The following is a 27,764-nucleotide window of genomic DNA, read 5'->3' as shown; positions in this document are numbered from 1 at the left end:
CGCTGAAAGGAGGATGGTGACCCACGGCACTGTTATGGAGGGGTGAGTCATCTTTGTTTTATTTTTAAATTAAAACAATCAGTTTGCTTCTTATTTCAAAAGAAAGCACGGCGAGTTCCTCCGTGAGCCGGTCTCTCGATCCAGCTCAGGGACGTGGCTCGCTTGTTTCCTGCTGTCATGGCAACCCCGCCTTGGCCTAAAAAGAGCTCCTGCTCAAGCCGTCGGGTTGCCATGGGAGCAGGACGATGCTGGGCACGGAGGTGCCGCTTAGCACGCGGTCGGACTTAAAAAATGCCGATCCCGTGTATCGAGCGCTTCCCTCGACCTTAAGGGGCAGAGAAAAGCACAAAAAATAGTCGTGGTGGAGGCGGAGAGCTTCCGCCTAACTCCAACGGGGACACAAAATCGGATTTCTCCCAAAAGGGAGGTGATTAGGGATACGGAGTGGAGGCAGGAAGTCTCCATTCCGATTGAATACGAATAAACATTAACGGAGGGAAAACGGAGGAGGGGAACCTCCAGACACACATTGGTGACACCCCAAGAGAAAGGCAGAAATAAGCAAGATACGCTATACAGGGTGTACTGCCATGTAATACACTAATACAATATTGGGGAGAGGAGTTGGCCTCTAACGGCTAGGGCAGTCGACCTCAAATCTGAGGAACCGGGTTCGAGTCTCGGCAAGGACGCGCAACATCCTGTGATTCTGGGCAAATCCTTTAATCTCCCTGTGCCTAACAAAAATGAATGTGTTCTCATGTAAAATAACTGGTGCTCGTGTAAAGCACTCTGATACTCGATACCTTTGGGTCAAGTTCACGCTATATAAAACTCTGTTAAAAAAAAAAAATACACAGTACCCAGTCACAGCTGGGTGGGGGGGTCCGATCAGCAGTCAGTCAATGCTCAAACAGACATAAAACATACATACAAAGTATAAGAGTTGTACTTATCTTGTGAGCAGCAGCAACAAAGAAGGAGGAGGACTACGTGTGGAGGGATTTTATTAGCTGTTAGAATGTTTTTGAAGTTCTAGATCTCTTCAATTGTTGCTGCTGTGAGCTGCGCAATAAAAGAGAATTGCATAATGTGTATTGGCATCTGTCCGCTTTTGAGATTTTTAATCGCAATAATCCGCACTCAAAGAGCTACATACATTGCTTTCTTTGATGTGCTTCCGGCTTTGGAGGAGGGGAGGGATGCTGCTTGTCAAATCTTTAAGATGCAGAACTTTAAGACTGTAGCATGCTCCTGGTCTTGAGCAGCAGAAGACATGTTTCTGCTGCCATACAGAGCCACTTTACAGCTTTTCATGTTTAAAAAAAACTTTGGCAGCTTTTTACTTTGCAAAGCATTGAAGTTTAAAAATACGATGCAATAAGCCCAGAATCGTAATTCAGTTTTCAGGATATCTGTGCTGGTCATTTGTGCATCACAGCAGTTAATAAACTCTGCTGACTTCACACCTCTCCCCAGGCTGAACGCCTCTGTGAAACATTAACCTCTTCAGTGCCCATGACGAGATAGTCTCGTCATGGAGCACGGTCGCGCTGTGCCCATGACGAGACTATCTCGTCATGAACCCCACCCACTAATAAAACGCCCGGCACAGGAGGGGGAAAGGGCGTGGCACAGAAGGGGTCAAGGTGAAAAACGCTTGTTTTTCAGTTCTGAATAGCCTTGGGTGGACCTGGCCCACCATCTAGAACCGTGCCTCTTAGTTCGCTAAAGGCTGATGTTGAAAAATGATCACGTTTAATAAAGTACTTCTCAGTGCATTGCTATATTTTGACATATTAATGTCAAAGTTTTCACATGCCAAAGAAATAAACTTTTTTTTTTACATTTTAAAGAGATTGTATCACATTTTATGTGATGTTTGGTCTATGATTTACATAGCAAACATTTTATGTGCTCGGCTCGTGCACAGACTCTAAGAGCCAAGCCAGACCCATGGCTTGGCTCTCCCTGTTAATTTTTGGGGTCGCCCATTTCTAGAATTCAGAATCATAATACAAACACAAGGGGCGGGGTTAATAATAACCTAACTTGAAAGCGTATTTACCATTTTGTACTTTTTTACCATTTTGTACTTAATATTTTTACATAACCTACATGATAAAGAAGATTAGGTTGGCTCCACTCGTGTTTAAGAGCCCAGGTAGAACCCCGACAAAGTTCTGGGTAGCACACCCATACACGGAAGCTGCATCCTGAGGTAAAATTAGTAGGCCTTAACCCACCGACCACGAAATCGATCTTTCCACGCTGAAAGAAGGCTCAAAAATCCCTTATTTACTGTCCGTACCTCTTTAAGGTGACGTTTATTCAAAAAAATAGCGCCAATGGCGAGAGGCGGTGAAAAGGCGACGCGGTGCTCCCATTGGAAGAGTCCAAAGATGGCAGCGAAGACGTATGCGCAGAACAGGCAGGGCGAGCCGGTGAGAGAGACGCGCGGCCATTGGCTGCAGTCCGAGATGCTGGGTCACGTGCGTCGGCGGTACCCGGCGCGGATGACGCGGGAAGCCAAGATGGCGGCGGAGCTGGTGGAGGCGAAGGTAAACGGGAGGGGGCAGGGGAGGGGTGCCTGGGACAGAGGGCGCGGCCTTGGGAGGAGAGAGACCTCTGGGTGCCGCGGGTCCAGCGGCTCCAGCTTCGAGGCTTCTGAAAGGGGTGAAGACAAGTGCTTCAGCTGCAGGCCCGAATAGAATTGCTGCTACCTTGGTAGTTGTCCTGACCAGAGTAGACAACCGACCCCTCCCCCTTGGTTCTGCTGAGAATAGGTGGCTTTGTCCCGCCTGGATGATTCTGATCCTCCACATCAAATGCTGTCTATTTTTACAGATCAGCCTCTTCTACTCTCTTCCTGTGGGACAGAGGGCTCGCGCTTGCCTGTTGTCCCAACCTCCTGAGGCCAGGACTGACGCACCCCCTCTCCCAGTCTGCAGAGACTCCTTGGTGATCCTCAGTTGCGCGAGACCATCTATCTACCAGCTTCAGTTCCTTTGAATTCTGGTTCTATCGTTAATGTTACTACGATTATAATATGAGTATGGCAAACAAACTAAAGTGTGTTCCTCATGCGTGACAGGATTGTTTGAGAGTTCTGCCCATCTTGATGTTGGGGAAGAGAAGCATCCTTTCTTGAGGCATTTCCTTGCAAAGGAAACTTTCAGGGATATTAACGTTCTTTCTATCAAATTATAGATGTTTAGGCCCAACGATTTAGTCTGTTCTGCTCAGCCCCAACCAGCTGGACACTAACCCTTGCTTACCCAGTGCTGTAATGAGTGTACCATACATACTTCATCTCTAGGACATCCAACCACAATCCTTTATGTCGGAAAATCAAAATGACGTGTTTGAGGCCAACTGACGCAAGTGGTAAGAATCCTTGAACTTATCATGTTTGTCCGATGCTGGCTTTAGCGTTGGTGGTGCCTGGTTTAAGAATTTTTGTTGGTGCCCCTCCACGGATTCCTTCACTACCACTGTCCAATTGTGCCCATATCTCGCATCTATTTTATAGTGCTGCTCATTCCAAGTACAATGTCTGAGCACTTTACATCACAAACATTTAGAGACAGTGAGTCATACAAGTGTGTCAATGTATAGGCCGTGTTACACTGAGACAATGTGGACTACAAAGCATGGAAGTCACGTCATTATCCATACTGGTAGGTTGTACTAAGAGTGCGTGGTCTGGAGAAAGGAAATGACCGCTTTACTAAGTTTTCATGCATTGAAGTTACTAAAGTTGTGTGAAAAAGAGAGACAACAGCAGCACCATACAGGGGCGGAGGAGCGTCGCCCCACTGCTTTTTAAGCAGTGCAAGGTAAAGGAAACATAAAATGATAACGTTGAGTTATCTTTGTTTCCTGCTGCTTTGCGGGCGGGTAGGCGTGGCTGCTTTGCTCTCGGGGCAGGGAGGAGTGGTTTGCCCACTCTTAAGTGCACATGACTGTTTGGTCATCCCTCTCGGGCCTCCAAAACCATCCATGCACATTTTCCCCTTTCTCCATGCAGGCTGCATTACAACCTGAATAGAGAACATGCCCAGGCCCCATTCCTCGGCTTAGCATCGAACCAGGACGCTCTGACTAATCACAACACTGCATTGCTGCGTTATGATTGGTAAGCACCCTGGCTTCCCTGACCAATCACAGCGCTACGTTGCAGCAGCGTGATTGGTCAGGGGAGCGTGGCTGTGCTTCCAGTGCCTCAGTCCGACGCGGATATCAGGAGCAGAGACATGGTACCTGGCAAGGTAAGTGTTAATTAGTTTTCTTTACATTGCACACCGTTTCCGCCCGCCACCTGCGAGGCATGCCGGCTGCCACTGACCTGATATCTGCTAGATTATGGTACTCTTACACTCGCCTCTAGTGCGGACGTACTTTAGGCTCCCTTTCTCCATGCAGGCTGCATTACAACCAGAATGGAGAACATGCCCAGGCCCCATTCCTCGGCTTAGCATCGAACCAGGACGCTCTGACTAATCACAACGCTGCATTGCTGCGTTATGATTGGTAGGCACCCTGGCTTCCCTGACCAATCACAACGCTACATTGCAGCAGCGTGATTGGTCAGGGGAGCGTGGCTGTGCTTCCAGTGCCTCAGTCCGACGCAGGAGCAGAGACACGGGACCCGGCAAGGTAAGTGTTAATTAGTTTTCTTTACATTGCACACCGTTTCCGCCCGCCACCTGTGAGGCATGCCGGCTGCCACTGACCTGATATCTGCTAGATTATGGTACTCTTACACTCGCCTCTAGTGCGGACGTACTTTAGGCTGCCTTTCGCCAAATCACGCATCCTTGTCCTAAAGTGCCAGGGTGTGATGTCAAACATAAATTTTGACCTGAAAGAGTGCCCGTCTGACACAACATTCTAAGCTTCAAAAAAGTTTTAACGCTTTACTGCTTTGTCCTGTATGGTGCAGCAAACATTGAAAGTTGGGACGGGATGGTGAAAATTATTTTCTACAACTTTAGGCCTGCCTCAAGGAGGTGTCCTTTATCATGAGAAACAGTAGGTGGATGCGAATGCCCATGTATGACCAATGCAAAAAGAACAGATGATGGACGGAATGCTAAATTAATCAAACATTCACCCCCAGATCTGGGTTAAATCCATAATTTTTTTTGCACGCCATTCCAGTTTAGACCCAGACATATGCAAATCAGTCTTGACCCTTTCCCCATGGGAACAGTCCAGACTGAACTGCCTGGCCATGTCCTCCCTGGACCAAAAAACAGCATCCTGGGACTGGTTTCAGGGTAACATCCCATATCAGCCAGGCTAGCTTGAATCTGGTGGCGTAGCGAGCACTGGATCGACGTCTGGGCATACCCTTCCACTTAGGGCGACATAAGCAAAAAGAACAGATGATGGACTGAATGGTGAATTAATCAAATATTCACCCCCAGTCACAGATCTGGGATAAATCCTTCATTTGTTTTGCACGCCACGCCATTCCAATTTAGACCCAGCCATATACAAATCGGTCTTAACCCTGTTCCCCATGGTGGTCCAGCCCAAACTGCCAGGCCAGATCCTCCCTAGACCAGAAACAAGCATCCTGGGACTGGTTTCGGGTTAACACCCCTCATCAGCGAGACTAGCAGCAGAAAAGTCTTTACATGATCTCTTGTACTTTGGATGGGGTTGCTCCCAAATTTTTTTTTTATTTTTTTTTTTGAATGGACCTCCTTTAGAGGCATGCATGATGTTTATTCCAAGAGATGTAAGCGGCGGAAAAAGTGTTTGTAAATGGATTTGTTTCATACAGTGTGGAGGTAACAACCCCCAATGATAGGTTAGGGAGCTGTTGGTTTTGGTAAAAAAAATATTGCATGTTCGCGCACATTATTGGCAATAGTCTCCTGATCTAATGGGACTCTTGCTTGAATTTCCCTCTGTAGTGGTTATGACACTATTTAGTGTCTATGCTAAATCAGTACCTGTTTGTAACAAATCACCTGTTCTTGCAAGGTTGGATGAATACATTGATAGGTATAAGTTGAGCATTGGGAAGTACCCTGTCTATCTGTCAAACCCCAGCACCACTTTTCCAATGCAGCCCTTCAACTTGCATCTATAGTGTTGGAGACTCAGAGTACGTAATGAGCGAACTCGCTCAGACCAGGAAATATCATTCCCATTTAAAAGGGATTCCTACTAGAGTGCATGCGTACGGGAGGCTGCTTCTTCTTGCTACAGCTGCCTGCTACGTATAACAGGTACCCGAAGGCTGCTTCTCCGTGTTTCCTAATTGCTGGAGCACATCGCGCCTCAGGGGCCTGTTTGTGCCCTGATCATTACCTCATGCAGAGTAGTGTGTCTGAGTTTTGTAATAGGAAGAGCACATCTCTAATATTTTTACTGGAAGGGACCTGCCATAAAAGTTTCCTCTGTTTTATGTCCCGTGCACTGTTTCTTCTATATCTGTTTACTCTTCGATAAGATTGGTACAAAGTTGTCCAGTCAGCAGTTTGAGTTTTGCATAATTATTGTTTTTATCACGGTTATGCTTCCTATTGGTTACTTCAAATCACTGTGGGACCACATAACATTACACAAGATATGCAAGCCGTGATCTTCACAGAGACAGCGGTACTTCTGCTACTTGTTTAGCCATACTTATATCACCATTTTAAGAGGGCTGTTTGAGAATTTCTAAAAAGCAGTGGTTGATATGAGACCTTAGCCTGGAGTTTAGTGTTTCAAAATTGGGTTCCTTTTAACTACTGATACCTTCACCCATCTGTTCCAGGTGTAATCTTTAGCTAATCACTTTTTACTACCCTGATCGGATAGTACCAGCAGACTGTAGTATGAGCCTAGCATTTGTAGGCAGCCCCACAGGGGCGTAACACAGGCCCCTGCGGTGCGGGGGGAGGCAAGCTCCAGGGGGCCCCCTTAGCACTGAACTCTGGCTGCAGGGATCCTAATTGAGCCCAGGGAGGCCCCCTCGAGTTTCGTTACGCCAGTGCAGCCCCAGTACTGGTACCGGAAGTCCTTATGCATGGCATCAAATACATTGTCATTGCTTCCTGATTCTAATGAAACACAATGAAGAGACTTCAGGGCAACCTTGATGCAGCTGTTCAATTTGGCTTATTGTAGGGGTGGCTTAGTTTTGCATCCTTTGTAATTTTTATGAACTTTAGAACTGAGTAAAACCAGTTTACATGGTCTTGTCATTACGGAGCCTGTCATAGGCCTCACGTTATGGCTGAAACTGAAAAGGGAGGCGTCATTTAGGGACTAGTTAGAGATGCTCTCTTTTGACATCAACCTAAGGTACAAAAGAAAACCCAAGTAAAGGAGTTCCTCTAAATTTATGGAGTGACCAGATATACAAAGTGAAGAACCTTGATGGGGTACAGATAAAGAAGTAGGACTAACATTTGGCACTAATTTGAAAAAGGAAATATTTGTAGGCCTGGACAGGGTTCTACTACGCGGAACTCCGCAAAGTGATTAAAAAAAACTCCACGCTCTACACGGAGTTCCGCAAGCGGCAGAATGCATTATGTCATATCGTTTGTGCTGATTTTTAGCGCCAGGTGTTTGTCCCGCGCTAGAAAATCAGCGCAAGCGGCAGCATGCACAGCGCAAGAGGGCACTGCTTCTTTCTGCCGCTTGAGTAGATGTTCTACTCAAACGGCAACTTCCTCAACGCAAATGGAAGGTTTCTCAACTGTAGCAGCCTTTTGCGACCGCCCGCATTGAGAAGTCTTGCTGGGAGGTGGCCTTGAGTAAGATTTTTAGAACTCTGCATGCTTCACAGAGTGGGAAAAACCTGCGTGGAGAGGAATTTTATACCCAAACCTAATTATTTGCATCCTGTACACATAGAACAAAATAGATAACGTTCAGAGGACTTTTCTAAAAGTTCATATATCCTTAATATTGTGGACATTTAGGTTAGAGCTAGTCAGAGGAAAACACTTCAAAATCCTGTTTTTATTAAATAAGTTATAGTCCGTCCTCTAGTTCCTTCACAGACTGTCATAAAGCTCAGGGAAAGGCCGGTAAACCTGGATCGTGCCTGAGTGCATCTTTGTAAGGTGACAACAGTGGTAGGTAATTGTGAGGACCTTCTGAGGCAACTTCGGAAGTTGGTACCCCTCCTATCCTTTTCAAGTATGCAAACTTGGGTGACTGCACTGATTGTGTCGCGACTGGACTACGGATATGCGCTATATATTAGGCTCCCGGGCAAGCTGTTAGGAAAGCTTCATGTAGTAATGAACGTTGCTGCAAGATTACTTTTTGAGTTTTCAAGGCGATCACATGCTACACCATTGCTGCAAAAACTGCCTTGGCTTCCAATTAAGCAGAGGACTAGGTTTAAGGGCCTATGTATTGCACATAAGGTCCTGTATGAGATGGTACCATGATATATCAAAGACCATCTAATGAGATATGTTCCAGGGCGATGCCGCCGGTCGTCTGAGGTAAGCCTGTTGTCCTGTCCACGGTTTGACAAAGTCACCATGGGTGGAAAAGCCTTTAAAGTATTGATTACCCAGTTGTGGAATCAGCTGCCAGAGAATGTGCATGGAGAAGCCACTCTCCTTCCATTTAGGAAAAAACTGAAAACTCTTCTGTTTATGCAGGCTTTTCGGGCAAGAAAAGTTCTGAAGTGGGTATTGTGGCAGGTAACAGTTGGTGTTTGTAATTTTCTCACAAGCGCTAAGAGACTGTTGACGATTATGCATTATACAAATTACACTTAACATTAATGCAGATTGACTCCTCTTTAAATTCTTCTGTGACTTATGAATGAGGTGAAGAAGCACATTAGGTGAGATTTTAAAGCAATTTCCCTCTCTTCAGGGAAGGGAGGTGGAAACATGACCATGTTTGACATTATTTAATTATGAATTCTGTACACCTGAGCCGCTCTTAAAATCTCGGCTTGTATGTAATTGAAAACCGTCAGAAAACTGGGACAGATACTGAAAAAGCATAACTTTAGGGGGAAATCTGTGACTTCGGGATACCCAATGGATGTATTATTTCTGCCATTACTACTGAATCTAGTGTTTTGTGGTCTTTCGAAAGATAGGGCATTATTTTCTGTGTACCCCAAGAGCAGATCTTCAGTCATGGCTTTTTTTGGTTAAAGGAAGTGCTTTCTCATTTAGCACGTGGGTTACATTGACAAATGCATGGGAAAGAGGATACTGTGTTTGAAAAACTTGTGCTCTTTGGTGCATATAAATATTTAGTAGTAGCACAGATGGGGATTGTGTCCTGGGATCCTGAATAGGAGGATGTGAAGTGATGAGGACTAGTCATAACATGTTGGGTCCTATTTAGTAGTAAGGATCATATCCATTTGAGTGGTGGACTCGAGACACCCCACGACTTAGGTTTACACTGTGAAACAGGAAGGTATGGACGATCCACGGTTTGCATGCTGCTGTGAGTCTGAGGGGAATTTGGGGTTATGGGTGGTCTCCACATGTAGAAGCTGAAAAGCGGGGGATGCTTTGAAGTTGAGGGTGTGAACATTCCTTCTAATAAAAACTGATGAGAATAGCATGCCATCAGCAAGGAGCTTAAACCCACCTCATCTGTCCCTATTCTATAAACTTTGTGGTGCCGACTCAGACACCCACAAACAAATTAATTTACTTTATCGAAGAAATTCTGTACACATTCTACTTCAAGGCTTCCCTAATATTTTATAGTCTTTCCTGCCTGTACTGCCCTCACGAGATAGGTATTCTGCCTCCCTCTTTCCAAGTGTGGAACACACTTGTGCCGATTGTTCTTGGGCTCGGTAGGTATTGTAAATGTAATATTGAGGCAACACAGTAATGTAAAAACTAGTATAGGGTAGTGTAACCTCTCATTAATCACCTCTTTGAGTAAAGCCTGAATCCGTTCCCGCTTGATAAATTGATTCTTTGCTTGTAAACATTTGTGTATACTTGGCAGCAGATTATCACTATTTGATTTAAAAAAAAATGTGTTTACATCTTATACATGCTGTAATTTATTACTTTTTATGTAGGTAATTTAAGCAGTGTTCTAGTCTAATTCTGAATTGATCATGCTAGGACTCAAAGTTTTGATATGCAGGTTGCGTTGGTCTCTGCTCCACTTGCTCGACTTCTACTTAGCTGTTATCAGTTAATGACGACAAGTGTTGGGAAAAATATTTCTGAACTTAATGTGAGAGTTGCCTATTACAACCACCTCCATTGTAAAAGAATATTGATCCATATTAATGCTTTAAAAACTCCCCTTTGGTTAAGACAATTTCTTTGTCCCTCTAAGGTTGCAAGTGCTTTTGGTCTCACACATGCAGTATGTGCCTTACTCGGTCCATTAATGTGCTTTATTACTCCAAATGATGAACTCTTCTAACAGTGAAACGTGTCGGGTGTTAGTTTGACAACTCTATCTGGACACTGATACTTTCTGTTAATCCAATTATGCAGTGCTTTATTTGGAACAGTAAATGCTTTGAGGTGATAAGTGTCACCTAAAAACAAAAATCCCTAAATACTTTGGTATTTTCAAAATGAGCACAAACTTTTTCCCTAATCCAGTCCTGAGTGACTTTTCGAGAAAGTCACGTAGGAACAACTTGGAGAGAATCGCAGGGGATCATCTGAAATCTTCTCCAGTCTAAAAAGGAACAGATGGATCTCCTCTTTGTTTTGCAACACAGTTACTTTATCGCTTAGCACTAATGTAGTCAGTAAAACAATATACAAATACTGAAACCTTATCCAATATCTATTTTGCCATTAGACCCCAGAGATATTCATGCACTTCAAAAGTTGATCACATTTGTCCTTGTCAGTCTTGCTTGGCGTCTCATTGGTGACGCCCGCTCTAATGGGGGAAGTGATATTGGATATGCTTACGTCTGGTATTAACTGACATGCCTTTTAGTTAATTGACAATATTTCAGCCATTGCACCTGTGTGAGCGCTTTCTGTGACTCCTTCCATCTTTGTCAGCTCACGTTTCCTCAAGTCACATGTTCATCTTACATTACCTTTCATGAGCCATTAATGAGCTTACTTCTGGCCGTAATTATTGTATTATGTTCAGGAGACTATCATCATTTGAATAGTATGCTGTGCTTCGTTTCTGCAGCTGTATGTCTGCCTTTGTTCCTAATCGAGTTGCCCTCTTTTTATAGTGCTACAAAAACCTTTGCCTACAAACAGTTTTGGAGTAGTTTCAACACCAGACCTTGACAAACATCTGAAAGATTTAAGTGTCGAAGGCAATGCCTAAAAGTCTAGTCAAGGAGCGTACCTGACTTAGCAGCTCGGTCTGCTTCCAGACTCTCACTGGACTCCTTCGCCCAGGCTTTAATCCTGCGGTGGGCGCGTTATTTGTTCCGCAGCCCCGACAGTCCAGATTCACGCTGGACTTCCATACTCAGCTTCTGCCCTGACCAATCCAGCATCGGCTCTCTGGATGCTGTCCTTCCCGATGCCTGAACTGGATATCCTATTGAAATACTTGAAACTTGACCGTGACCCTGGTGCATCTCCCGCGACACCCTTACCGCTCTGGTTCTTACTCGATTTTCCACCAGTTCACTTGGACGCATCGGCACACCTTTGATACCCTGACTGATATACTCTGGTTGAGGAGATATTTCCTACCTCTCGTGGACTCTCCCATTGCAGCACTGACTGAATTCTCTGTAACCCGCTCCCGATGATTACCTGAATTACTTGCATGTTGAAACGTCGTGGACCACTCAGCGAATCCTTTGGCGTTTTTATGGCTCCTTAAGTCAGTGGATTATTTCTTGTACTACCACTGCACTGTTTTGTAACCATTCTTCAAATCATATTTTTCACGCAGTTTTTTTTTTTGCTGTTCCTCACATTACTTTATGTGCGCCTTACGCTATTCACTTTCTGCACGAGCACTTATGTGTACACGAATGGTTGTGTTACACCCACATACAAAGCTATAGTGCTGATATAACTACTGTTGTTTATATACTGTTTTAATACAGACCGCTCTACATGTCTCATACACGTTTTTGTCTCCCTTTCTTTCCTTGCAAATGTACTTGATGTTTTACACTTTATGAAATAGCCTTCTAAATATTACCTGTTGAGACATTGTTGATTTGTATACTTAAGCCTACTTGTGGCACACCAAGACAAATCAGATATTTTTTCTTGATGACAACTGCTACGACAGTCTATTTTTGGGTGTGGGAACATGCAAAGGATGGATGCTTTAGTCTTTTGAATGGTAGTTTTCTCTATATACCCCTCTACTCAACTGCCCTCTCTGGTAAAACCTCTGTGATATATGTTGTAATTGTACATCACAATAATAGTGTCTCTTATATGCCCCTGGTAATCCATCTCCTTCATATATCTACTTTACACCACTGGCCACCTGATACTGGGTGTCCTCCAGCTTTGTAGCCCTTCTCTGGTGTTGAAGTTTATCTTCTTCCTAAATAAGCTCCTGATTGCCCTGCCCTGCATTTTTGCTGAGGATACCCTCTTGTCTTTACAACAATATTACAATCCATGTTTACATCCGTTTCTCTCAAGTCGTAAACTAAGCGATTTTTCAACCTGGCTAGTTACAGTGGTATTTTATAATGACATAATACATGGAAATCTGCATTAGAGGTATAAAACGATTCTCTAGTTTTCCTACTACAGTCTGTTTTTAGGTCGAGCATGGGTAGCGCATGAGCTGCTCTGCGAGGCATGCTGTATTCTAGTATGAACATGAAGCTCCTCCCACTCTTCATTAGCTAGTGTCATTGTCTTTTGTAAATGCTGGCTTCTGATTCGTTAATAGGCTTGTTAGTCCCTCCTTAGTATCACCTTGTCTTAATGTGTAACCTCCCATGAGGACTGGCCCTTTTACATGTATAGTTACACAGTGAGTCTTTTTAGTCTGTAAGCACTATTTTCTTTAATGAGATTCTGCTACTACAGGAACAACATGCTTTCCTGCAGCATTCAGCACGCAATGCACACTTTAACTTTTCAAGCAGCCCGGGACAATGGCGGCTGTTTCTTGGAAATTAAATAGGTCTAGCATTTACAAAAGTTTGAGCTATTGGCATTGTAAATGACAATGCATTTTATTTGTGTTAATGATCAAAACATATAAAGGGCATGGTCATTTACAATGCCAATAGCTTAAACTCTTGCAAATGCGAGACCTTTTGCATTGCAAATGCTTGTTAATAAATTGCAGTGCATCTTTTATAATAAAAGAAAAGGGTCACACACAGTCAAGCCATGTGAGGTATTCTAAATGGTAATGCAGATTGCAAATCGACGAAAGCAATGCTGAAAATGGCTGCCAAAGGGCGTAAACATGTAGGCATTCTTGAAGCTCGATTTTAAGTATAAAACAGTACTTGCTAAAGCCAAGCGCTACTGGGAGGAAATGAACTGGTAGGATATGCTACAGGCCATTAAAATAAATTATAACTAATCCATGGGGCATATAATTTCACATGGGAGCCTAGATAGAATGAATACCCACTCACTATCATATTGAACCCAAGAAGTGGGTGGAACACTTTGCTGTATTATATGCCAATGAAATCCTTAATGCCCAACCTCCTTGCATGGAATCTGGAGGCTTCAGTGTAGTTTGATTAAATTGAACCCACTGGAAGACTACTGAGGCATTTTTCTTCAGTCTAGAAGACACCCTCTCTGCTGTTAATAGACTTAAGTCAGCAAAAGCTCCTGGGCCTGATCGAATACTGGGCGACTTGTATAAATTCGAACCACAAGTATGGGCTAGCTGTTAACTTTCTGTCAAATGCTATTGTCTGCGGGGGGAGAAATACCAGACGCCTGGAGGAGAACAGAAATAATCCCAGTTTTTAAGAAGGGTGACACATGCAGTCCATCCAATTACTGGCCTATATGCCTAATGGACAAATTACAGAACGTTTTTTTTTTTTCCAAGACAGATCTTTGATAAATTGCAAAACTGGATTGATAAGGAACATATCTTGCCCCCACTCCAAGCAGGCTTCAGGGATAAAACAAGTCCCTCTGACCAAGCGTATAGGGTTGCTCTCAAATATTTTTTTTTTTTTTTTTTTTTTTTTTGAAAAAGTTTTTATTGAACAATAATTCGGTTACAAGTATGGGCCTACAACCACCCGGGCCGGCCGCTAGGTACATAAGGAAATACACACATATCAAGGCTACAATCAGTTCCCATGGCACTGCCCCGCAGTGGCTCAAGATAGTTCTCGAAGAACAGCAAGCGTCAGTCCAAGTTGCTCTCAAATATTGAAAATATGTGCTGCTCTGGAAATTATATGTGGTCTTTACTGATTTGCGGGCTGCATTTGATCTTTTCCCGTGAGAATCTTGCGAGTGCTTGCAGAAATGGGGGCTTCTAGTAGCTTGATCTGTCTCCTCGCTAGATTACACAACAAGAAATGTTCCCAGGTGCGCTGGGGCAGCATGGTCGCATTCTTTGCGGGGTTCATCAGGGGTGTGGCCTTGCCCCTACCCTGTATATTAATGATGTGGTTAAGGCACCGATGGCATGCACAAATGACTTTTCTGTTTTAAATGGAGACAACATTCCTATACCACTCTTTGCAGGCGATTTACACCTTATCTCAAAACCCCTATGGGTCTCCAAAACCTGATTGATAAGTTTCTTGAATTCTGCTTGGCAAGGGGTCTTGAATTAAATGTGTCAAAAACAAAATGTATGTTTTTTGGTAAAGGCTTAACTAGAAGCAGCACTGTAAGGGTGGTCAGTGACCCCTTTGAAAGGGTTTTCGGTTTTCACTAACTGGGAGTCAAACTGTCTGACAAGTTCAAATGGGAATCTCAAATTAATAAAAGTTTCCTCCTAACAGCTTATAGAGCTGACACCATACTCTGTCTGCACAAGAGGACATATTTCCACTTAATTTCTCTAGCCCTAGAGGCATACCATGCTAAAGCTCAAAGTGCTGCACTCTTTTGAGCCAACGTGTGGGGTTAGACTGACACCCAGAAGCTGGCAGTAGCCGAGAATAATCTTATAAGATTACTTATCTCTGTCCCGACCAGCACTCCTCTTATTCGTTCTTTGCCTTGATCTAGGTTTAAAATGCATCTCAGATGTGGCACAGCTGAAACCACTAACATACTGGATTCATGAGCTAGTAGACTATAGTGACTCCTTAAGGGATCTGATGAAAGTGGGCTGTGCCAGTAAAGTTCCTGAGTACACTTTATTAGATGGTTCAGGAAGGTACGTCTACTTACATAATAGGAGGATCGTGAAAAATCTGCACGTCAGAGATTGTCCTTTTGAAATCAACAGACTGGGATTGCGCCTACAGCCAACAAGCCACGAGGGGGGACACATGGGCAGCTAACCAGACAGTTTCATGATTTTAAAATAAGCCAGTATTTTGTATTATACATGAATACCATTGTTCCACCCCTTGCCAAAAGCCTATAGGTAAGGTTTCGTCTAGGCAGCTTGCCCCTGAAGGCATTTAGTAGAAAGTGGAAAAAAATGATCAGTTCTCCGATATATGTCCAGCCTGTAATTTGGTGCCTGAAACAAAGGAACATATTTGGGTATTCTGTTAGAAGTATTGTGGCCCCTGCTGAAAGTGGATACGACCGGTGTGCCTGAAATTTGGGATTATCAGTTATGCAGTTGCTCAGCGAATTTTTAAAAACTGAAACTTCCGGTCCAATTGTTCTCGGTTAGCCACTCCTATCAAACGCTTGGTTCAAACAAGTGAAGTTCCTGACCTAGCTGTATGCTCTAAATTCATGTGCTGGGGTGCTAGACTCCCTGACCAATTCAGACCACCTGAAGAATCAATTTGTACTGGTTGTCATGATCTTTTTAAATGTGTAAAATTTGTTTTGTAGCTAATTACGTATGCGCTTGCATCTGTCAATTTGTTTTTCTGTGTTGCATTGCCCCACCATGTCAAGACTTTCGGGTCCTGCTGAATTCCTGATATCTCTGCACTCTATTAATTTGGAACTTTATTTGGATTCGCCCCTCTACGTTTAACTACTCAATTCAATCTGATTTTACATTCTTTGAGGATCACTTTGTACATACGTAACAGGTGCAGTACTTAATCTTTTTATAGCACTAATTATTCGCTGAGAAGTCCTATGCGTTTATTATTGCAATGAGCATATAGTTTTGTGGCGGTATGTCTTTATATGAACTGATTTTTTATATTTGGCTTTGTTTTATTGTACACTTTAATTGTCATAGCAATCAGTGTTTTTGATGATGGAAAAAATAAAAACCTAGCTTTCTATCGAAACCAGTGACCCTTGTTGCCTACATCTTGCTGAAAGAATATTAAAGAAATCTCATATCCAGACAATTTACTGCTTGCCACAGCCAGACATGTCTTCATTACTACCCACATTCTTATCCACGTAATCCATAATTTTTCATTTTGGCACAGACCACCAAACTTTATAGTCCACTATTTTTTTTAATAAAGATTTTTCTGTTTTGAAAACAGCAAAGCACATTTAACTTGCCAGCTGCAAAAGAATAAACAAAATTAAAATGTGCAATAGGTAACCTGCCAGGTCATGGTTTATTATTTTGCCAGAATCTCTTAATGGCATTGCGTTACCAGTACCTGGAAGCAAAGTGAACCAAACATTTGAAGTGCAAAGTGGGGTGGCAGTATGGAAGCATGCATTTTAGAATGCATAGGTCAAAACTACAGTCTTTTTATTTTAATTTTATTTCAATAAGTACAGTATTTACAGTTTAACAATTGGAGATTGAACTGCAATTGTCTGAGGGACTTTGGAGCCATGGGATATGTATCGTCTCAGAAGTTTTGATAATGTGCGTTCTTTTATTTTCACACTAATACTTTTAAATTATTTAGGCTTTGCAGTTATGCTAAATTTTCTATTTAAAAGCCAATTTTGTCAAATACTTTAGCATGGTTAAATTGGCTTACACGCAATATGCCTATTTAATTTACTTGTAAGTCCCTAGTAAAGTGGTACTACATGTGCCCAGGGCCAGTAAATTTAATGGTTCTAGCAGGTTTGCAGCACTGATTATGCCAACCACTTAGGTAGCCCTTTAAACATGTCTCAGGTCTGCCATTGCAGCCTCTGTGTGCAGTTTTAAACTGCCGCTTCAAAACCTAGCAAATTAAACCATTTGCCAGGCCCAAACCTTCCTTTTCAATAAATATAGGTCACTCCTAGGGTAGGCGCTACACAGCCCAGAAGGGCAGGGGGCAGGGTGCAGTGCATTTAAAAAGTTGCCATGTACATGTCCTGGTTGTGAAAACCTCTTAAATTTGTTTTAATTACTTTGCAAGACCTACCTCTCCTATAGGATATCATTGGGTTACCTTATTACATTTAATAACCTTTCAATTGGAAGCAGGTGGACAGCTGGAGTTTGGTGTCTAAAGAATTGTAATTAAAAGCCCTCCTTAATGGTAGTCATATTTTTAATCGCATTCTGAAAATGGCCCTTTTAGAAAGTTGGCCTTTTCTTGCCCTAACCACTTGGTCCCTGCAGACTGATCTTGGGTCACATTACTAGGTGTAGTTGGCAGTTGGTCTTTGTATATTGCTCCCAGACAGTGAGACAAAGGGAAGCTAGGTGTTGGCAGGATGGGCCACTCTAATTTGAAGGGGGGCGGGGTGGGGGCTGTCTTTTACCACACTTGTGCGTCACAAAAGCTCTGCAAGAGCACTCTCTCAAAGGGTTTCTCACTGGTCTTTTGTGACCCCGGACAGGGTGGGACCAGGACAGGGAGGGAGGGAATGCCTGACAACTCAGGAGACTGGTAACGCCTAGAAGCTCCCCATACTTCAAAGTGGGCACCAGGTATAAACTATTGAACCCTTAGACCCAACTACTCTGTACACTTGTGGACTCTGCCAGGAAAGACCACTGTGCTTCTGCTGGACTGCTGCTCCACTGTTCCAACCTGCGGCCCCCTTGCCTGGGTGAGAAAGACTGGACCTGCAACTCTAAACCTATATATCAGTGCCTTGATTCTTTTCCTTTAATTATACTCAAATGTCTCTGCTGGATGTCTTATTTTAATGCAAAAACAACAGTTGATGGACAGAATGCAGAACAATGTCATACATTCACCCCAGTACAGAGATCTGGGCCTAAATACATTGTTTTGTTGCTATATGAAAATCATTCTTGACCCTGTGCCTCATGGGAACAGTCCATCCCGAACTGCCAAGCCAGGTCCTCCCTGGACTGGAAACAAGCATCTTAGGACCAGTTTCGGGGTTTCACCCCTCTTCAGCCAAGATAGCTTGATTCCAGGGAGGACCTGGCTTGGCAGTTTGGGCTGGACTGTTCCCATGAGGCACAGGGTCAAGGCTTATTTGCATATGGCCAGGTCTAAACTGGGGTGGCATAGTGAGCAAAAGAATGATGGATTTAACCCAGATCTCTTGACTGAGGGTGAATGTGTTGATTTGTTCAGCATTCCGCCCATCAATTGTGTCACTTTTGGATGTCTTAGTTTAAGCTGAGTAGCTGGTTAAACTTAAAACTTAACATGAAAAATAAAGGCAAATTACTTTCCCATTTAGGAAAAATACACGCTTTAATTAGCTGGGTTTTTCGGACACATTTCCAGAGGACTTCTGGGCCCACCATTAACATCCATGCTATGCACTAAGTTGCAGACGTATTGTAGTTTAGACACTAAGTTTTGTATATTACCCACACCTTTTCTACTGATATTTTTCTTTTTTTTTTTTTCTTCTTTCTGCTATAACCATTGTTCATACCTTTTGGTCTGTAAGGACACTTAATCAGTGCTATTTCGCAGTGACTATTTGATGCTGGTGTGATAAGAAATGAAAGTAATTGGGATGTGCCAGTATCTCTAGTTTATCTTCTTAAGTATTATTGGTCATACTGTCCGTGGCATGGCTTACTTTTCTTTTTTTTACTTTGCGGTTGTGCATGTTTGTTTTGTATGTCCCAGATGTTGAAGAGAAGCAATACTAAATAGTTGCTTGTCATTGGCTCTTTCAAACCTGTTCCACACTTCAGTCATTCTGAGTTTGTAGTCTCCATGGTTTACCTTAACAGTAAACAACAGAAACCGTTATGAAATGCTGTAAAATAGTGCATTTGGTCGGAGTGTCACCTCACTGAAAATCGCCAAAACTGCAACATCTGATGTGAGTGCTGTGAATGCTATTCCTACTATTGGCTACCATCGTTCAGCTTTCTCCTGCACATTGTGTGCATGCAAACATTCTCATGTGGACTTTGGTCTTCCTCAAAGTAACTCTTTTTAATTTTAATATTTTATTTCCCTGGGTGTTCTCCATACCACCTCTTAGTCCTTTTGACTCAGAAATGTTGTTTTGGGGCCTTTGGAATTGCGAGAAAACTGACCTACATTATGACTGATTCTCCCCAAAAAAAAAAAAAAAGGCCCTCTTTAGACCATGAGCATCTGTGACAATAACTAGCATTTTGGTGATGACTGAGCGTTTTATCTATTGTTTATATCTTAGACTAGACTAAAGGCTGTGAAATATTGCATACGTTTGCGCTCCCTGCAACCTCCACAAATGAACAAAGTAAAAAAAAAATCAAAGTCTCTATCAGGAGCTTCTTCAGACGGCCTGCACGTCCATGAAGTCCCCCCCTAAAGTTACCTAAAAAGTCAATGTAACCAGCCTTGGATTCTTGACACAAGGTGGAAAAATCCATAAAACAGCTGATTACCACTCTGGCTAGGCCATCATGGTGTTCCCTGCTAGTAAAGCCTTCAGTGAGGGGTGGGGGTGGAAGCAGTCCATGGTGTATCCGTATCGTATGTAGACCAGTCTCCTTCAATACAGTTGGTGCAGGGTAGTTGACAGCAATCACTTCATCACTGATCTGACTTTCAATGACTACTGGGTATGTTGTTAGTCCGTCTTGGGCACAGAACGGATGCTATTGGCCCAGAAGCAGATCATGCTATCTGATAAGAGATTTGCTACCACCTCACATTTTTCTCAACTCTCAAAGGTTGGTGCCTCCCAAGTGGCAACTAAAGGTATACTAAAGTGGAAGAAGATGAAGAAAACCAGTGACCCTGTAGGCCTCAGAGGAAGGGGCACTCCAGTTTACAAATGAGAACAGAGTTTGCTAACCAGCCACCAAAAGGATATATTTTAACCCTTTTTGGTGTTTTTTAAGCAGATTTCTTTATGTTGCACTGGATCGCTCCTATAAAGTCCCACCCAGCAAGAAGGTCAAAGGTCAGGTTGAGGAGTATCGTGACTAAGATCCACAGAACAACCAGTGGGAAGATGAATGAAGCTTCTCATGACCTCTTATTTTTACAACTTGGACCAACAGTGTTGGAATTATCGAGATCCTTCTTATCACGGCTATGGCGCTTCTAAAGGTCCTCGCTGTCAGGTGCCCCATTGTACATCAGAGACTTTGCATCAGGGACTTGTAACAAATAATGCTGAACTTTTGCACCAAATTCCCAAACCTCTCCCTGCCACCTCCACCAGTGTTTCCTATTTCCACAACTTCTTACCACTTCTGACTAAGCAATCTCTGCCATTATTGGGCAAGTGCCCCACAAACCGTGGCCAGTATCACAGAGTAAGACTTCACTGAGGAAAAAGTACCAGAGGAGCACCTAACAGGGAGGATAGTATAACTGGCCTATTGGCATCTGGTCCAGTACCCGCTCTCCACCCCCACAGATTCATCTGTGTTAGCAAGATTAGTCAAACGATTTGAATTGTATGTCAACTCAAAGGAGACTGGCTAGTTTACAACTTTAATAATCCTTGTGGGGAGACATTGAGAGCAATATCTATCAATCACATCAGGTAGGAGGCGAAGAAAAATCCTACATCTCCCAGCATGCATTATGCCTAACTGTAGGCTTGGACTAGAAATGCAACATCCCTCACTTGTCTCAGTGGGCAGCCAAATGCTGGCTCTTTCATGGAGGCAGCTCAGTGGTGCTCCATAATCCCATGTTGCCATGTACCAGTGCCATAATCTGGAGGCCATGATGATGTGCATATTCAAAAAGCATGTATCTACTGTGGCGGCTGGGAGTTTGTAGCTGTGGAAGTTGCCTTTTGCTATGCTGCTGGGTTCAGCCTGCCACACTATTGCAGTGGTTTACAACTGTATCCTTCAACAGCAGCATCCTTACTGTCACCAGCCATTTTAATCTCGGGCTTGGCCCAAGGCACCATCCAGGTAGTACACCAATCAGAATTGCAGCTTCCAGACAAAGAGGAAGGAGGTCATTCCTTCTGTTGAGATAATGCAAGATGACATTGATTTCATGGCATCCATTCCATCTGCATCCCAGTTCTTGCTTTTATACCCACAACCCCCATTAACCACTACATTCCTGCCAGTTGATGAGTTTGATATATATTTTTGACCCGCATTCACGAATGGTATCCCTTCATGTTGAACACAAAGCTCCTCGACCCTACTCAACCCGGGTCATACTCTAGCCTCTCTAGAGGCTTCCTGGTACTACTAAAGAGGCACGTTCTATCACCAAATGTGTCTTTTAAAAGTCACAATGTTCTGTGGACCCCAGATAGTGAAAGCTACTCTTCTGGCTGATTTATGCCCCAGAAATTTCATAAAGGGCCCATGGTTACTTTTCTGCGTGGCCACAAATCTCAACAACTGGCTGTGCTAAAATAAGGGAATGACCAAGGCCCTGCATGCCTGTCTTCAACCATTTTGCAGCCTGAGGTTGTTAGTGAAAGGGAAATCTTCTCTTGTCCTCATCTACTCGTCATTTCTTGGGAGTGATTTTAGACCGTGTTGGGAAGAGTTTTCAGCTCTGAACAGGTAAAGATTGCAGTTGAAGGACAAAGGTAAAACTCTCTCCAGGCCAGGTGCATATAGGAAAACAATTGTGTGTAAAAACATTCTGTCCCTCCCCTTGAGCATTACCAATTTACTTGTCTTTCCACTGCTCACTTTAGGAAACTACGTTATGTTTGTGTTCCAGGACTCCATTGGAGTCAAGTGAGTTCTTGCACTTGTTTGTTTTTTCTCTTACAACTCCGGCATCCCCCTTCACTTCCACACTCTGTTTTCTTCTCACCAAGCTAGTTTACAGTGATGACGCACATCACAGAATCTGTCTCCTGACACCCGCTGTTGCTAATGCTACGCGCAACTTCTTAATTCGGTACGGTACATCTGCCCTGAGAATGCTGCCCGGATGCTTCATGTGCCGGCTCCATATCCCTCTTACTGTATACAGAGTGAGCTAGGAGTTCACCATTTGCTCTTCATCCCAGGAAAGTGATGCAATCCGCTCTGCATCGTGATCTCAGCTGAAGTCCCATCCACAGCAACAAAGGAAAGGCAAGTTAGGAAGAGCCTCAGTCTTGTTTATTTTGGACAAAACGCTGCTTGTAATTTTTACTATTCATTCAACATGTACCTTTTACCTTGTGGTGTAATAAAGTTGTACTGCAAGAAGTCAAAGGAAAAATGCACAGCTCACATTAGAGATTTAGTTTTTTCCCTCTGTGTTTGCTATTTTTGATTTAAATTGTATTTTTTTTACTGCTTTGTTGTTGCTTTGTGTCCTCCAGGGCCGCAAACCCGTTTATGTAAAGCCATTATAAAATCAGGTTGTGTAACCGGGTCTGCCAAGCCCAAAAGTGAAACGATGGAAAAATCAGACTTTGTATGCAAATCATTCATGTCAAAGTACAAGGTTGCTACTTACTCTTTTCCCTACCTTGAAATGTTAATTTCCATGTTATTTGTGTTGGTTCTATGGATACCAGAATACAAAACATATTTTCAGATATGGTTTTTGGTGGCGCAAAGCAATAAATTACTTTATGTAATGAACACAAATGGCAAGAGATCACGCAGCAAAGTATAAAATGTCAGAACTATAAAGTTACCTTTTTTAATGTTCTCTCAAATGCACCGAGAACTAAAGTACACGTGGATTACCTGAGGTACGTTGGTTTTTCCAAACTCACCTGGCTACCCTCACAAATTTTGCCACATGTTGAAACTGGCTTTCACGTCAAGCTGAGACGTGACATAACTAATGCCCTGCTTACTTCGTGTGCCGATCTAGGGCCAGAACTGCTCTAGTTAACCCCTACAACAGACACCTTAAGCTCAAATGGACTCCTACAGCTGTTTTCTACACTATAAAAATATTCCGGTCAGCTGTCATCCTTTGAAGAGAACCAGTAGTCCGTGTTATATGATCAGGAGCTTGCTAGAATGATCATCATCATGGACGAAGAAAAGACGTTGACCGCACCTGACGAACCACCCGTATTTGTTGGCCCCATTCCACAATCAGTTGATGCCCAACCCCGGAAACCTCGTTGTAAGGAAAGACGCTCCTCCTAGGGAGATGAGTCTCAAGTTGTGTTGAATGATGTGCCATATGATACGGACCAGCCACGCTTCAGCTTTGAAGTCGTGTTATCATTGGACTCGTCAATGCACCGTGTCACACTACAAAGGGGAGCCACCGTTTTCTCCTTCCTTGATTTCATGAACTTGTTCTAGCTTGCTCACTTGCCTTCATTCTGTCTAGTCCAGGTCTGATGGCGGTGCACCTAGTGTCCATTTTCTACAGATTTCCCTTCTAGCTAGTAGGACCAAAATGAAAAGCAAATTGCTTTGGTGAGCTACCAGACTCTTCTGCATTCCGTCTGTCCCAAAAAATATCAAAGGTAGCGTACCTTAACTTTGCATCCTAAGATCTCTTTCAGATAGATGCCTTCTGATATTGTCCCAGAAAGGTTCTAACCTAGGACAGTCCACAAATGTGTTGGTTGTCTGCTCCCTACAGATCAAACCAATCAAAGTTTGCTCACTCAAAAGGAAATATTGAGTGATCTTATCGGATCAGCTGAGCTAATAATGTCCCTATATAAAAATCAAACGATAAAGGGAAGAGTGGACTCCCCTGCCTCGTACTTTGCTGGATTGCCAAAGGCAAGGAAGCTCCCCATTGATCGAGACCCGGGCTGATAGGGCTCTATACAGCATCTGCACTGTCCTAACCATATTGATACTGTCCCTGAAACTCCTTAACCACCTCCCAACAGTATACCTGGGTAACCTGGTCAAAAGCTTTGGCAGTATCTATAGTTGCAATTGTAAGAGAAGCATTGTGTGACACCGCCAGGTTGACAGTGATTATAAGAAGATGGGTTTACTCGTGCGGATGTCTACCTACCATAAAGCCTTTATGGTGGATCACTGTGCCAATAACCCGAGAGTCTCTTGGCTATGATTACTGCGAAGATCTTATAATCTGAGTTCAATAGCGAGATCAGCCTGTAAGAGACTGCCAACAGTAGATCTTTCCTGGGCTTTGGGATCCTAATCGGCGTTGCCTCATACCATGTGGGAAGGGACCATCTTATTTTACATACAGATGGCATTAAAAAGATCTTTCCAATATTGAACAAACGCCTCCATCAGGCTCTTCTACAGCTCTGCCGGGAGTCAGTCGGTGGCCTGCTGCTTTCCCCTTCTTGAGCCCCCTAATCTGATTTCTTGCTCAAACTTCCTCTTGGAGAAAATCCCTATTCTCCTCCCAAAAAGATGGCAGTTCTCTATCTGACAGTCTTGGATTCCTGAGTGGGGGGCGGGGTGATTAACTCTTTATAAACTGTTCTAATATTGTTTAGCATTTCCCTCAGTTTTTCCCTGTCTGAATTGTTTTCCCGACTTTGCTTCTAGCAGTTATTTCTTTCTGGATAAGCCTTATTTCTCTCCTTTGCTCCTTTAGCTTTTTTAGATGCGACCGTAAAAAAAAAAAAAACCAAAAAAAATGCACCACCTCAGGTATGCCTTTTAAGCGTCCCATACAATCCCCCCGCTCTATTACTTGAACATTGAGGTAAAACAAACTGCTTGTGGTTTTGTGTCCATTTGTCCACGATCGCTTTGTTAAGCAGGAGAAATCTAGTTGAGGCTAATCTATTTGGGGGCGCAGGCACTGGCATCTCCACTGTTTGACTGACTGGCACTTGGTTGGAGATAGAGCCTGCGTGATGCTTTACTATCTTCGCATATTTAACTAGCGCTCTGTCTAGGAGGTAGTAATCTATTTGAGAATTGTTTAAACTTTTTCTGTAAAGTGTAACCTCTCTGCTGCCCGGCCCCCTCTCTCCAAATATCAGCAGCCCTAAATCGGTGATTAGGTCCCTTAAACTCACCCTGACTTTATTCATAGTTATATAGGTACTCGTTGAAGATCTAACTCTTTACTCAAGACCACATTGAAGTCCCCCTCCCCCCAATTATACAGGAGAAGAAGAGTCCTGAAGGTGCTATTGTAGCATATTTCAATGTTTGGTGTCCTCGCAATTAAGATCGTAGATTCCGGTGCAGACCCACTGACACTCTCATATACCTAAAACTCCCCAGCCTGATTCACCCTTCCTGTATTTGTGTATTATAACTCCACTTTTCTTGTTAATTAAGATTTCTACCCCTCTCGGGTTGCCTCTATGTTCTGGACATATAACATCCTTCACCCATGGCTACTTTTCATACCTCCTTTTTTTCCAAGTGGGTTTCCTGTACTGTTATCACCTAGGCCTTCGTGTCTTTCAAAAACTCCTGTACAATTTCCTGCTTAGATGTTCATTACCACCTATGGATGATCTAGTAGTAAGTTGCTGGCTATTATATTGCGCTGAGAAGTTTCAGGAGCTTACAACTTGAACAAATTGACATTTTATTCCAGTACCCCTTTTTAAGATCACACATACTTCACATAGTGAAATTGGTAAAGAAATATCAGAAGAGCCATGTTATTGAGAAATGAACTTTACATTTGTTAGCAGTATCCACTACCACAGCCATACAGTACGATAGACGTATGTGCTAGAAAGGTAATAACTAGTCCCTTTCAGTGACGAGGAAGGCAGTGTTCATTGAAGGGAAAGTCTAATCAAGGCCAATGCTCCAGTTTGTAACATTTTGTCATTGTTAAAACGGTGACCAGTTAATGTGATTTGCTTACCTCTTTCTTCAGTGTCGATGCCTGTGCCCCATTTGTTCTAGTGCCTGGAAGTAAAGTAGCTGAGTGGAGTGTAAGTGGCTTCGCCTGTGACTTAATTCCAAGTTCTTAATGTAATTTGTTTATATCTTGACTTGCCAAGTATGTGTCCAATTTGTTGCACCATAGCCTGCTTGTGAAATTATGCTGAGATTGAATGTTGTGATTTACTTAGTTTGTAGGAATGCAGACTAACCAAAGATCGGAACCTGCAATTGTATGTAGTATAGGGGAATCCTTCCCTTTGGTGCCTATTTTATAGTTAATGTTTCAGATGTGCACGACAGACGTTTCATGCCAAGCAAATGAAATGTACTTTTGAAGAGGAGTTTGTAAAATATGAGCTGTTGAGAGAATCAGTTGGGTTTTATTTACTGACCTAATGTATTTGTGTCCCCCACCCTCTTTCTTTCAGAATATGGTGATGAGCTTTCGGGTCTCTGACCTTCAGGTATTACTGGGTTTTGTTGGTCGCAGCAAGAGTGGATTGAAACATGAACTAGTCACCCGTGCTTTACAATTGGTCCAGTTTGACTGCAGCCCAGACGTTTTCAAGAAAATTAAAGAACTCTATGAGACCCGCTATTCCAAGAAATGCTCTGAAGGAGCACAACAGACTACACCACCACCTTCAGTAGGGCACAGATCCCCAGAAACTCTAGCCATACATCCTACTTATGACCACGGTGGCTCTGCCCCCAGAACTGCTCCCAACATGGATTATCCTGTACTGTATGGCAAATATCTAAATGGACTAGGAAGAGTTCCTCCCAAAGTGACAAAAGCAGAAGTCCGACTGATAAAACTGCCCTTCTTTGATGTCGTGGATGAACTTTTAAAGCCAACTGAGCTGGGTGAGTCTGCTTGTAACAGCGTTTGCGACCTGAGATGCTTTCTTGATGGGGGTGGTTCACCCGTTTTGTTTCAGAGCCAAAAATATTAAGTCATGTTTAAAAACAATATATTTTTTAAAATGTCTAGCTGAATGTTCTAAGGCAGAGAGGGTGTTAAAGTTCTTAGTGATTCCCCTTTAACAAAGTGCTGGCTTTTTTGTGACTGAACATTGTGGCATAATGTAGAAGGTCGGCAGCTGTTTTGAAGAATAGTAAAAAAAAAAAAAAAACGTAAATGTTCACATTTATGGAAGTTGCCACACGCATTTTTCCCCTGCGCTTTATTGAATTCAAGCAGCTCTGGGGTGCATCTTATCGGTATAGCATTATTATGTAATTGTTTTAGCTGTCCAAGTATTTATAAGGGCAAACTCTGTTTACTACATGTGGTTTAGTTGAGTGAATGCAGCCAGTTAGTTTTTTCGCCCAGCTAATCTATTTTGCAGTGGATTGGAGTTCAGCAGCAGTGTTTAGGGTGAAATATGCTTGGAGCTAGTGAATTTTTAATGTTAAGCACAGAGCCGTTCTCTGCTTCCTAATTTTACTGAACTCCATTTGTGCAGGATTTAGTGTATTTAAAGCATAATGCAGGTTTTTTTTTTTTTTTTTTTTGCACTTGCATTCAGAGGCCCTTCATAGGGCCTGACGTTCTGGTAGCTTTAATTTTTGCCATCGCATTAGTCATTTTATTTTTGAAACTTCAGTTTTAATACCACCCAGTGTTCAGGCCTACCCTTTAAACCCATACTCTAAATGTTGATCTATCCAACATTCTGAGGGTAATTCTATTCCCA

General features: G+C 43.0%; 1 protein-coding gene across 6 annotated transcripts in view; it reads left to right on the top strand.

Moving 5' to 3' along the window:
• Positions 1 to 2,339: 2,339 nt before the first annotated feature.
• PIAS4 (protein inhibitor of activated STAT 4) overlaps positions 2,340 to 27,764 on the top strand; it is a 132,879-nt gene continuing 107,454 nt past the window's right edge. The window contains exons 1-3 of one of the 6 annotated variants that reach the window (XM_085639076.1): positions 2,482 to 2,561; positions 26,054 to 26,111; positions 26,493 to 26,931. In XM_085639076.1, coding sequence (XP_085495202.1) covers positions 26,496 to 26,931 — 436 coding nt within the window. In that variant the 5' untranslated portion in view covers positions 2,482 to 2,561; positions 26,054 to 26,111; positions 26,493 to 26,495. Of the gene's footprint in view, positions 2,562 to 2,620; positions 3,388 to 19,177; positions 19,194 to 26,053; positions 26,112 to 26,492; positions 26,932 to 27,764 lie in introns of those variants that run through there. The other 5 variants (XM_085639075.1, XM_085639077.1, XM_085639078.1 and 2 more) reach the window with 5 other exon arrangements.

The sequence above is a fragment of the Triturus cristatus genome, chromosome 12 (assembly GCF_964204655.1).
Source record: "Triturus cristatus chromosome 12, aTriCri1.1, whole genome shotgun sequence".
Taxonomy (NCBI): domain Eukaryota; kingdom Metazoa; phylum Chordata; class Amphibia; order Caudata; family Salamandridae; genus Triturus; species Triturus cristatus.
The sequence above is the reverse complement of the archived record's forward strand: the minus strand, read 5'-3'. Positions and strand labels throughout refer to the sequence as shown.